Source organism: Pristis pectinata, chromosome 24 (assembly GCF_009764475.1).
Source record: "Pristis pectinata isolate sPriPec2 chromosome 24, sPriPec2.1.pri, whole genome shotgun sequence".
Lineage (NCBI taxonomy): Eukaryota > Metazoa > Chordata > Chondrichthyes > Rhinopristiformes > Pristidae > Pristis > Pristis pectinata.
In genome coordinates this window covers 11,498,623-11,511,657 of record NC_067428.1, presented here as the reverse complement: position 1 = coordinate 11,511,657, position 13,035 = coordinate 11,498,623, and the positions used below count along the sequence as shown (strand labels likewise).

At 41.3% G+C, this 13,035-nt stretch overlaps 1 protein-coding gene across 1 annotated transcript in view; it reads left to right on the top strand.

The window, feature by feature from the left end:
* Positions 1–3,611: 3,611 nt before the first annotated feature.
* The window catches only part of mydgf (myeloid-derived growth factor), a 32,728-nt gene continuing 23,304 nt past the window's right edge, over positions 3,612–13,035 (top strand). Inside the window, exon 1 of the mRNA XM_052038238.1 lies at positions 3,612–3,873. Coding sequence (XP_051894198.1) covers positions 3,730–3,873 — 144 coding nt within the window. The 5' untranslated portion in view covers positions 3,612–3,729. The remainder of the gene's footprint in view (positions 3,874–13,035) is intronic.

Genomic DNA, 13,035 nt, shown 5'->3' with positions numbered 1-13,035 from the left:
TTATAACCAGTTAAACTGAAACAAAAACCGAAAATACTGATAAAAATCAGCAAGTCAAATAGCATCTGTGTAAAGAGAAACCAGTTAACATTTTGGATCAAGGACGCTTCACTTTCAGATCTGGGGAGGAATGGATGGGGCTTACAAATCAGAGCTGGAGGGAGGAGTGAGGTAAGATGAAAGACTACATGGAGATTGGTTGAGACAGATCAGGAGATAAGAAACATGAGTACTGATTGTTGGGGATGCATCTTATAGAAATAAGACATAATGATCATGGGAAACTATGTTCATCTGCTTTTGCACACAATAGTTGGAGATGAAATGTTGACCAGAACACCAAAAGAAATCCCAGATGCTTCTTTGATGAGTCCCAAGGATTGTTTAGATCATCAGCTGAATAGGTGCCTGGGTCTTATGTCTTATGTCCAATAGCATTTCCAACAATGTAGTACCCTCTAGGTGCCACAGTGTGTCAAGCAAGATTTTGGTTCACAGCTTTAGGAGCATTGGAAACATATTTGTTATACTTATGGATCTGGGCACAGTAGATGCAAAAATGTCAACATACAACAGAGAGGAGATATTTACAAATTAGAGATTTTCTTCGATCTCGATTACATTCTTTTCCTTTGTGTCCTGATAGGAATTTATTAGATGTAATTTTTAATTTGGAACCCTTTCAGGATAGTTCAATATCTAATATTTATGACAGATTATTAGGAATGAGTAAGGTGCCACTAGATAAAATTAAAAACACTTGGGAACAAGATTTACAGATGTCAATTTCTGAGGAAACTTGGAATGAAATTTTCAAGTTGGTTAATACTTCATCATTATATGCTCATCATTCTCTCCTTCAATTTAAAGTGGTCCATAGAGCTCACTTGTCTAAAGATAAACTAACCCGTTTTTATTCTGATATATCTCCTTACTATGATAAATGCAATAACGGAGTGGCTTCCTTAATTCACATGTTTTGGACGTGTCAGAGTCTTAAAAAATATTGGACAGAGGTCTTTCATACTTTTTTTGTACTTTTTAAAATAAATTTTAAACTTAATCCTTTGACTGCACTATTTGGGATTGTTGGAGAAAAAGATGTAACTTTGAAGGCTTCTGATTTACATGTTCTGGCTTTTATTTCTCTTATAGCCAGGAGAGCAGTATTGCTTAAATGGAAGGAAGCTACTCCACCTACGCATGATCAATGGTTACGGGATGTTATGTCATATTTGAATCTAGAGAATGTTCGCTGTTCAGTTTTTGAATCTAACCTAGACTTTCAAACCCTGTGGGGACCCTTTTTGAATTATTTTCAAAATTTCTGATTTGGGGACTAAAATGCAGTTATTGGCTGACACTGTTACGTTTTTTAAGGTTTTTCCTTGCTGTTTCTTCTATCTAACAGCTTCAGGTTTTGGTAGTGGGGGTAGATTTTTTTTTGTAATAAAATATTTCAATTTTTTTTCTTCCTTTATTAACTACTATATGTGATTATTGATCTAGAGTATTGTAATCCTAAGTACGATTTAACACAATGTATTCAGTAGTATTTTTACTCTCTTTCTGGATGCATGTACTCTGTATTTTTTTCATGGATTTAATAAAAATATTGTAAGGAAAACAGAGAGGGGTATAATCAACTCAGTCACTAACTGATGAATAATGAAAGTTACTTCTTTATCTGAAGACCAATAAAAATATGTAGTACATGACAGCAAAATACTGCAAATGCTGAAAATCTAATATCAGAACTTTTAATGCCATTTTCTCCACACTTGATGCCACAAGGAGCACATCCCATATAACTGTGCTTTATGCTCTACATAATGTGAATTCCATTATTTAAATATCAGCAGAGATCCTTTACTCTAAGCGGGTTCTGGCCTTCTCTAGAACAGGTGGGTTTGGCGGCGCTTCCAGTTCCTTGTCACTTTAATTCAATCCAGCCTCTCTGTATTTGATCTTCTCTATGTTCCAGCAATGCCCAATATAACCTCAAAGAACTCCGCCTCATCTTCCTGATATGGATGAAGCAATTTATGGCATTGTGGCTAGGTTTGCAGACAATACCAAGATAGGTGAAGGAATAGGTAGTGTCACAGATGCAGGGAGTCTGCAGAAGGACTGACAGGTTGGGAGACTGGGCAAAGAAGTGGCAGATGGAATACAAAGTAGGGAAGTGTGGGAGTCCTAGATCAGGATTCTCTCAAGGTTAACTTGCAGGTTGAGTCGGTAGTAAAGAAGGCAAAAGCAATGTTAGCATTCATTTTGAGAGGACTAGAATATAAAAGCAAGGACATACTGCTGGGGCTTTACAAGGCATTGGTCAGACTGCATTTAGAATATTGTAACCAATTTTGGGCCCTGTATCTAAGGAAGAATGTGACAGTCTTGGAGAGGATCCAGAGGACGTTCACAAGGATGATCCCGGGACTGAAAAGATTAGCATATGAGGAGCGTTTGATGTCTCTGGTCCTGTACTCGATGGAGTTCAGAAGGATGAGGGGGAATCTCATTGAAACCTACCAGATACTGAAAGGCCTGGATAGAGTGGACGTGAAGAGGTTGTTTCCATTAGTAGCAGAGTCTAGGATCTGAGGGCACAGCCTCAGAATAAAGAGATGTCCCTTTAAAACTGAGATGAGGAGGAATTTCTTCAGCCAGAGAATGGAGGATCTATGGAATTTGTTGCCACGGAGCGCTGTGGAGGCAGAGTCATTGCGTGTATTTTAGGCAGAGATCAAAAGGTTCTTGATTGGTAAGGGGTTAAGGGTTACAGGGAGAAAGTGGGAGAATGGGGTTTAAAAAAATCAGCCATGATTGAATGGCCCAATTCTGCTCCTGTATCTTATGGTCTTCCATCTGGGCATGCTGCAGTCCTAGAGACCGAATAATGAATTCTACAATTTCAGGTGACCAGCTTTTTTTCTGTTGCTAGATATTTCAGATTCAAATTGTTTCCTTTCTCCATGGGGGATAAAGGAATTGTCGACATTCCAGTCAAAAGCCTGCATCAATCGTGATGCAGGGTTTTGGCTAGAAACGTCGACAATTCGTTTCCCCACCCCCCCACCCCACAGATGCAGCTCAACCCAGTGATTTCCTCCAGCAGATTGTTTGTTGCTCCAAATCCCAGCATCTGCAGTCTCTTGTCTCCCCTTTCTTTTCTCTACTGCCTCTAATTGCTAATATTTAAAACTAAATGGGTACCTCGCCAACTGTGGTCTACATCCTATCACAAACATTCCTTATCTTTCTCCGCCTGTCCCTTCTGCAACTTAAAGTATGCAATGCTATCTCACTTTTCCAGATATGATTGAGGGACTGTTTTGTTTTCTCTCTACCAATGCCGCCTGACCCAAGAGCTCCTGGCCTGCTCTGGTTTTATTTCGGGTTTTCAGGATCTGCAGCTTTTGGCTCCAAGCCTCCCCCGGCGGCATGAAATCTCGCAGGAGTTCGGCATTACCCGGGTAGTTGAGGACAGGGTCGGACACCCCGAGAACGCGTGCTGAATGCTGATTGGCTGCTGGGGCAGCCGGCCGCGGCGGCTGCGCAGTGAAGCGTCTCCCCCCCCCCCCGCCGACTCCCTTCGGTTCCCGACGGCAGCCGTCGCTGCGATGGCGGGAGTGGGGCTGAAACGCGCGTGCTGATTGGCTGCTGGGGCAGCCGGCCGCGGCGGCTGCGCAGTGAGGCGTCCCCCGGTTGCCGACGGCACCCGGTGCGATGGCGGGAGTGGGGCTGAGGCGCGCGCTGTTGGCCGTTGCTCTGGTTGGCGCGCTCGGCTCGAGCGGCGCGGCCGAGCGCTCGCGCACCGCGGAGTTCGACGTCAGGCCCGGGGGCCTGGTGCACTCGCACAGCGAGACGCTGGTAAGCGATCGCCGCTGCCCTGGGGGGCGGGGGGGGGGGGTGGGCTCTGGAAACGAGTAGATAACAGGGTGAGAGCGGGGCCACGGGCTGACGGCGGGACCCGAGGCCCCGGGGGCGGATTCTCAGGGCAGGGCAAGGAGGAACCCGCCACGTCAGCCTTGCCCAGGCGAGTCCCTCTCGGACGATGGAGCCGAGCGTGGGCATTCGGTTTCAACAAGGGAGGTGCTGAACCGCCCCCTCTGGCATCTCTTTCACTGTACGGCCGTACCTTCGGGGAGACAAGTAGTCGCCTCGGTGCTGCCCATACGGGGCGCTTCACGCCGGACGCCGGCACAAGTGCAGGGAGTCTGAGGGAAGCAGGCTGCAGTTCATTAGTTCACCGATAGGAGGGCGCCCTGCCGCTCTACGCATGCGCCGTTCCAGCCGCTTGAGTGCCACAGGAGGCAGAAGTTGCAGCGAGCCCGGGCTGTGCAACCCTTCCTCACCCTGCCGGTCCTTGTAAACCTTCTCCCAACTGCTTCCAACGCATTATGTCTTTCCTTGCAGAAGGAAAGACGTAGTGCACGGATGTGGTCTCACCAATGACGTGGATATGAAGCATAAGCTCCCTGAGGGTTTGTATTCAAATTTCCCTAAACAATAACATTGACACAAAAAAAATTCTGCAGATGCTGGAATCTGGAGCAATACACAAAAAGTGCTGGAGGAACTCAGCAGGTCGGGCAGCATCCATGGAGGGGAAAAAACAGTCGACGTTTCGGGCCGAGACCCTGCATCAGGACTGGAAAGGAAGAGGGCAGGTGCCAGAACAAGAAGGTGGGGGGACAGGGAGGAGCACATGCAGGTGGGGGGGGGAGTTAAGGTGAGAGCGGGATGGTAGGTGGGTTGGGGAGGGGGAGAAGATGTGATAGAAGAAGCAAAGGGCTGAAGAAGGAATCCAGTAGGAGAGGGCAGTGGACCATAGAATAAAGGATGGGGGAGAGGAGATGGGCAGGTCATCAAGGTGAGGGAAGGGAGCCACAGGAATAAAGGAAGACGAAGGAGTTGGGGAGAAAAAGAAGGGGTGGGGTTACTGGAAGTCAGAGAAATTGATGTTGAGGCCATCGGGTACCACTCCCACGCTGAAACCCACTTCAATTCCACATCCCACTCCCATGCTGAAGGTGAGGCAGTGCTTCACCTGCGAGTCCGAGGGTGTCATTTGTTGCCTCCGGTGCTCTCAGTGCGGCCTCCTGTACATCGGTGAGACCCGATGCAGATTGGGTGACCGCTTCGTCGAGCACCTTCGCTCTGTCCGCCACAACAGACAGGACCTCCTGGTGGCCACCCACTTCAATTCCACATCCCGCTCCCATGCTGACATGTCTGTCCATGGCCTCTACTGCCTCATTGAGGCCAGACGCAGGTTGGAGGAACAACACCTCATATTCCACCTTGGGAATCTCCAACCTGATGGTCTCAACATTGATTTCTCTGACTTGCAGTAAATCCCACCCCTTTTCCTCCCCCCACCCCCCTTTGTGTCTTCCCTTATTCCTGTGGCTCCCTTCCCCCACCTTGATGACCTGCCCATCTCCCCTCCTCTCTTCCGTTATTCCATGGTCCACTGCCCTCTCCTACCAGATTCCTCCTCCTTCAGCCCTTTGCCTTTTCTACCTCTTAGCTTATTACATCTTCTTCCCATCTCCAACCCACCTGGATTATCACCTGAACTCACCTATCCCCTGCCTGTGTGTGCTCCTCCCCCTCCCCCCACCACCTTATTCTGGCTTCTGGCTTCTGCCGCCTTCCTTTCTGGTCCTGATGCAGGGTCTTGGCCGGAAATGTCAACTTTTTTTTCCCTCCATGGATGCTGCCTGACCTGCTGAGTTCCTCCAGTACTTTTTGTGTATTGCTGTAAACAATAACATTAACAGCTTTCCTCATTATTTGTTGTACCTGAAGACCAGCCTTGTGCAAATCATTATATATCTTATAACAACACAGGAGGCTGGCCTACAGAGGAGCATTCCCTCCATATTTCCCTGTACCCTTGTCACTTTTTGTTTCTTGCACATTTTCAGTTTCCCTTTGATTTTTGTTTGCTGTTGATATTTGCCATTTGTCTTCAAATAAGGGGTAATATACAGCAGCCAATTAACCTACCAACATGTCTTTGGAAAAAGGGTGGAAACTAGAGCACCTAGAGGAAACCTGTACAGTCAGAGAATGTACAAACTCTGCCTAGGCATCACCCAAAATCAGGATCAAACATGGAGCTATGAGGCAGCAGCATTTTCTATATCCCTATTTAGATCTCTCTTGACCTTGTTATGTCCTCTTCACAACTTATTCTTCCATTTATTTTTGATCATCAAATTTAGCACTATGTCTTTAGTGCCTTCGTTAATATAAATTATAAAATGTTGAGGCCCCAGCACTGATCTGTGGCATGCCACTTGTTACATCTTACTGATCAGATAAGCACCCTTCCTCTCTGTTTTATCGATCAAATCTATCCATACCAATATGTTACCTCCTACACCTTAAGGTTTTATTTTCTGCAATAACCTTATCAAATGCTTATTGGTAATCTATGTACAGTGCATTCATGGGTTCTGCTTTATTATCAGCACATGTTTCTTCAAAGTACTGCACTTGCAATTCTTTCCATTTGTCAACATTCTGAAAAGTTTATTTTAGATATTTTGTCGACTGAGCCTGGGATTATGAAGTTTTCCATTTTGCCTTTACAATTTTTTTCATGGTAATATTATCAGGAGGACTAGGTAGAATCAAAGAATCATGGAAAATTCATGATATAGAAGGGGAATATTTGGCCCATCATGTTTGTGCTGTTTGAAAAAGCTTGACCTAATCCTACCTTCCAGTACTGGGTCTACAGCTTTGCCTCTTCATTTACACGTTCATATACTGTTTCACTACAACGTGGGTTTCTGCCTTTGGGATCTTTTTAGATCTATCCACATCCTAAAAATCAATAAGCAAAAAATTAGCAGTCTTTTGTCAGTTTTCCTCCTCTTCTTTCTTTCTGTATGTTCTTTCTCTTTTGTTTACTTTGATATTAATGTAACTTGTATTAAGTTAACTATTTGCAAGTATTATTTTCATTAGAACAAGGAAGATTAAACTGCAATAAAAGTATTCAAACATAATACATTTTCATCAAGATAAATTTGCAAAGTTATCTCCACCATTCAATAAATTGAAATGAAGCATTGCCAAAGGAACAGGATATGAAATAAGGATTTTTTAAAAAAAATTGAAGGATATTATAAAATAGAGGAAGAAACAGAATCCATAACCCACAAAGGAAAGTAGATAAATATTTGAGAAGGAAAAATGAATACAACTGGGGAAAAAGTTGCAGGGATCCAAATTGATAGTTCTCACATTTGTCATGCAGTATAATCATCTGGGATTTATCGTGTAAGCTTTGTTGATAGCGCATCACGGACACCAGTCTCCCCTCCTTGGACTGTCTTTACCTCTCGTTGTCTTGGTGAAGCAGCTTGCATAATCAAAGACCCCACCCACCTGGGACATTCTCCCTTCTCTACTCTTCCATCGGGTAGAAGATACAGGTGCCTGAGGGCACGTACCACCAGACTTAAGGACAGCTTCTACCCCACTGTGATAAGACTATTGAGCAGTTACCTTATACAATGAGATGGACTATGACCTATGACCTCATGACATCATGATCTACCTTGTTGTGACCTTGCACCTTGTTGCACTGCACTTTCTCTGTAGCTGTGACACTTTACTCTGTACTGTTATTTTTTTACCTGTACTACATCAATGCACTCTGTACTAACTTGATGTAATTGCACTGTGTAATGAATTGACCTGTAAGATCGGTTTGTAAGACAAGTTTTTCACTGTACCTCGGTACAAGTGACAATAATAAACCAATACCAATGCCAATAGATGTAATTTGGATGCCTCTTTGAGCCAAGAGTTCTTTTAAAGATCTGAAAGTATGTCCATTAACGATTCAAACATTTGGAGACAATTTATAAAGGACTGTTTTGAGAACCAAGTGGAGATACTGCGTTTACATTGAAATAGATTTGGAGAAAACGAGAATATTTTGGTGCAGCAAATCATGATTCAGAATGCACTGCTTGAAAGCATAATGGAATGTGTAGTAATTTTCAAAAGGGAATTGGATATCTGGAAAAAAAATCGCATGTTTATGCATGGAGAGTAATGGGAAAAATTGCATTGTTTTTAGACGCAGGTAATATGGAAAGTTGTATCTTCTTTCATTGATATATGATTCTGTGAATTGTCTTGTTCATGTAGATTAGTCATCGTTTGCAAACCAGTTAGTTTCAGTTGGTCTCTGTTGCTGTAAAGTTGTACTTGATATTCTACCGGCAACTTAGAGTAGAGTATAATACAGGTCCTCCTCAGCTTACGAACGCCCGACTTATCTACAGACCATACATACGAACGACTGTTTGGGAGACTGGCAGGATGGGCTTGTTCACTGCTGCAGGGCTGCAGGCATCGTTTGTTGCCTGGAAACTTGGTTCATGGCCGTATTTCCAACTTGTGAACTGTTTGGGTTACAAACAGTTTGCGGGAACTGACCCTTTGCTGTAACTTGGGGGCGACCTGTACTACAGTCTGGTCTTGGTTAGGTGCTACTGCCTTTGGAGTGAAAATTAGTATTGCAGTTAATTTCCAAGGCTCTTGTATATGGTGTTGTATCATTTGATAAATTAATAGGTCTTTGTTCTCAGATTGTGTCATTTTTGCACCTCTGATCAAATTTTATTAATGCTTGAGGGGAATGAGAAATAAAAACAAAATACTTGGAATGCCAATATCAGATGCACCAGCTGCTGCAAAAATAATGGTTAACATTTTTGGATGAAGATGAAATCAACTCATGGTGAATGTTTAGTACCAAAATGAAAGCTCTTATGCTGTTGGACTTCCAACATTTTCCTGTCCTAGAACCTGTTACTTTTGTTTTTACATTTAGTTAATACAGGGTGGCATGGTAGCGTAGCGGTTAGCACGACGCTATTACAGCACCAGTGATTGGGGTTCAATTACCACTGCTGTCTGTAAGGAGTTTGTACGTTCTTCCCGTGTCTGCTTGGGTTTTCTCCGGGTGCTCCAGTTTCCTCCCACATTCCAAAGACATACGGTTAGGTTAACATGAGTTTAAATAGGGCAGCACGAACTCATTGGGCCAGGAGGGCCTGCTACTGTGCTGTATAAATAAATAAAGGAAACTGTTCAGCCTGAGATTGCAAATCACTTCTAATGGGGTTGAAGAAAATACAGAGCTTATTACCATTCACATTGAATATACAATGCAACAAGTATGAACATTACCAACTGAGACTACGCTAGTTTGATGCTAAAGGACCATTAAATACATTTTTCCAATATATAAATCACGTCTTTGACATAATTGCATATTTGTGGGTGTGGACCTGTGCCCCTGCTGCTCTCCATTTGAGATTCTGTGATTTAAAATCTCTTAATTACTTCAGTTGCAACAGATTACTTTTAATTGTACAAATATCAGCTGTTTTGTGAACAACTTGTTATTATAATTATAGAATGACCAGTTAAATTGCTTTTGTGAAGTTACCAATATAATTGCGGAAGCTGCTCTGACTAGAATGAGATATAAAATATCAGGTGTAGGAGAAAGAATGATGTAACTCTTGCCTTTTCTTTCTCACATCCTTCCAAAAAAAGGTATTGGTTGTTGGAATCCCAGGAATTCAATGTTGATTTTGAGAACATTAATGCTCTCTCATGTAGGCTTGCTGTGCATTCTTGATAAAATTATTTGAATTGGGTGATTCTTTACTATGCTGCTTGTAGAGTTTAAAAGGAGCATGGGAAACATCACTCGCTGAGCCAGATGCTGAACCGCTAGGATTTCTGAACAGTCAGATAGTGGAGTTCTACTCTACTGTAATTATTTCTAGCTCAAGCTGAGTAGGTGCCTGAACGATTCCTGAAAATACCATATATCCATGGTAACCATGCATCTTGATTATGATAAATTTCATGAAATAAATTGCATCATTGGTTCACAGGTAAAGAATAGTCAGTTGAGTGAAGTACCAGAGATCTTTCAAGGATTTGTATCCCAAAAAATCAACACCTTGAAGAAGAGAGAAAAATAAGCTAGAAAAATATTAAAAATGATGATGGTTTTTAAAAAAAAGTCAGTCTAAAGTGAAAGTTAGCATCGCTTTTCTGGAAATCTCTATATTTCAATTTGTATAGTGTTATAATATTTTGTTTGTATAAAACATTGCTTCTATTAAATTTTACATCCCTTGCTATGAATATTGTTATTTGTACTATTATATTCTCTTGTTAGTTATATTCCCATCTATCTTCAGTTTAGGGAACGAGGAAAAAAAACTCAAAACACAAGCTGTATATTTTTCTTGATCCAATGTTAGGTTTGTAGAAAAACTTCAAAAAATGTGATGAACATTTTCTGCATGGACTGGTAATCTAGGAGAAAGAAATTACCAGTGACAGGCAACTGCAAGTAGTTGGACGGAGCATGGAGAATGTGTGATTCAGGGTGGTTCCAATTCCATCTCCTGATCACCATCTTCTTCTTTTCATATACTTTACCCTTTCCTATGCCATTTCCTCCTCATTCCAATGTCCCCACATGTCCGTACATGCCTTTTTTCCTCTCTGGCTAATGCTTAAATCCCACTCATGCTTTGGCATCACATCACCTGGACCCTCTATGCACAATCTTACTCATCTTCCCCCACTCTTCCGCATTCAACATCCACTTGATTTCTAACCACATTATTAATCTTTTGTTTTTGGGTATGTAAGTGAAACTTCTGGTGAAGACATTATAAAGTATACAAGTCAATTCTGGATAAATTTGATGTGTGCAATGTGTACATTTTAAAAATTGGCTTGAAGTACTATTGTAGGTGTTGGAAATTATTCTCATGAGAGAAGTAAATGGGGAAGAATTCTGTTTTTGTTATACTGTATTGTACAGTCTGATATCTGTAATATTGAAAAACAAGTTGCAAGACTGTAGGAGTGATAAATCGCAGGTGTGAACCTTCAGCAGAATTGTGTGTTCCAAATTCCAAATATTGTTTGGATATGATATGTCATAGTCTACATCAAGATGGATCTCGGATTCCATCAGAGATTCTGAGAGCCTATCTTGTCCTATTGCAGTGATTTCCTTGAGAGGGGATTTGTTAGATTAAAATCATTGATTATTTTCAAACAAACAAAATAGCCTAGAGATCTAATGCCAGTTTTCATTTCTTGTGGGTTTATAACCTTCCCTGGAAGATTTTTGTTCATGTTATTAATGTTCTAAAGCTGAAGGTTTGAAAATAATCAATTTACATCTGATTTAGACAGATATGACAGGTTGAGTTCCCTTTTGCTTTTAGATAGAAAAATGTCACATGTTGGGATAGATTATGACAATTAAAATACAATATTTCATGGACTAAACTTATCTGTAGTAGCCAGAAAATAATGCAGGGGAATTCAAACAAAACAGTGTAAATTTTTTTTTCCTCTCAGCTTTCCTTTGTGGATTTAATCCTTAACTAGTTAAATGATGTTAACCACTAATTTTTATGGGTATTCTGTTGATTGCTCAGAAGACTGGCAGAAAACCCAGTAAAATGTATAAATGTAGATGTGAAAGAAGGTTGTGAAATTGCAGAAATTGTGTTGTATTGTTTAAGGAATGTCTTTGGATACATTAAGCCCAAGAGAGCAAGCCAATTGTCTTACGGACAATGTCGACTTACGGACACCTGTAAAAATAGAACCTGTTTGTTACCTGGGGATGGCCTGTATGTTAGATAATAAACTGTTCTATATTTCCTGTTGGCAAACAGCTATTTTAAAAAGAAATTGCCTCTTCCAGTTTTGATTTTACAAGAAGTATAATTTCAAAAGGGCTGCAGACTCCGTTCAAATGGGCATTGAGAGATTATTAAAATTTTATTTTAACCATAATTCAGAGAAGAAATGTTCTTTGAAAAAATAGCTTAATGGAAGTGATAATTTCTAATTTCAAAGAATTTTGGATTGCAATTTTATTACAGAACAGAATTTTTTAAGTAAATTAATATTCAGCCAGAGGAAAACTTGGCAATGCCAGCCAGCGTAACAAATCATGCAAGCCTGTTTCTAGTAAGAGAGACTTGCACAATGGTGTTAAATTTATTGTGTTTATATTCAAGTGACTGGTTAGTGATGTTACAACATTTTATGAGAAATTCGTCATCTTGGGGTAGGCAAGTCAAGCTGTTATTGTTCCCACGTATCAAACAGTAAATGTTATGGGTTTGGAAGGTACCATTGAAGAAAGTGCATAGAATAAAGAGTAGGACGTGGTGCTTTTAGCCCGCTCCACCATCCTATACAATTATGACTGATCCTGTGCTTTGTCTGTTTTCTTATCTGATTAGCTTAGTCGTTGCTTGGCTTGAAGGCACTCCAACATTAAGCATTAGACCTAAAAGGTGGAAATCCCAAAGAGTTACAATCTTCTGCATAAAAAAATAATTCTCTGTTTCATTTTGTAAGACTGCCTCATATATTTGGACAGTTACAAGAGGAAACAAATTTTTAGTATTTACCACATCAATCCCTCACAGAAGTTTGTATACAATGAGATCACCTCATACTTCTAAGCTCAGTGAGTAGAAGTCAAGCTTCTTCGATCATTCTTCATCGGACATGCCCTCATTGTAGGAATCAATCTTGTAAATCTATGCTGTACTGATACCAAAGTCAATATATCCTTCTGCTATAGGGATCAAAGCTTTGACAAGTTTCTGCAGTTCTTTTGTAGGTTGTGATACTGTTGACGTTGTCTTTGGTGGTGGATTGAATATTTAAGGTGGTGATTGTTGTGCCTGTCACCCAGGCTGCCTGATTGTTGCAACAACACTCATCCTGGCACACGTTATGTATTTGTTCACATTCCTGAATTGTATCTTCCAGATGGTAATATGGCATTAGGAATCAGAAGTTGAAGTTGTGCCTGTCACCATGGAATACCCAATTCTTGACTTGTCATTTTATTCAAGGTATTTATGAGCATAAGTTGTTCGTAAAGCACCTTTAATTGTTTGGGATAAGGGCATTGCCTCAATGAAC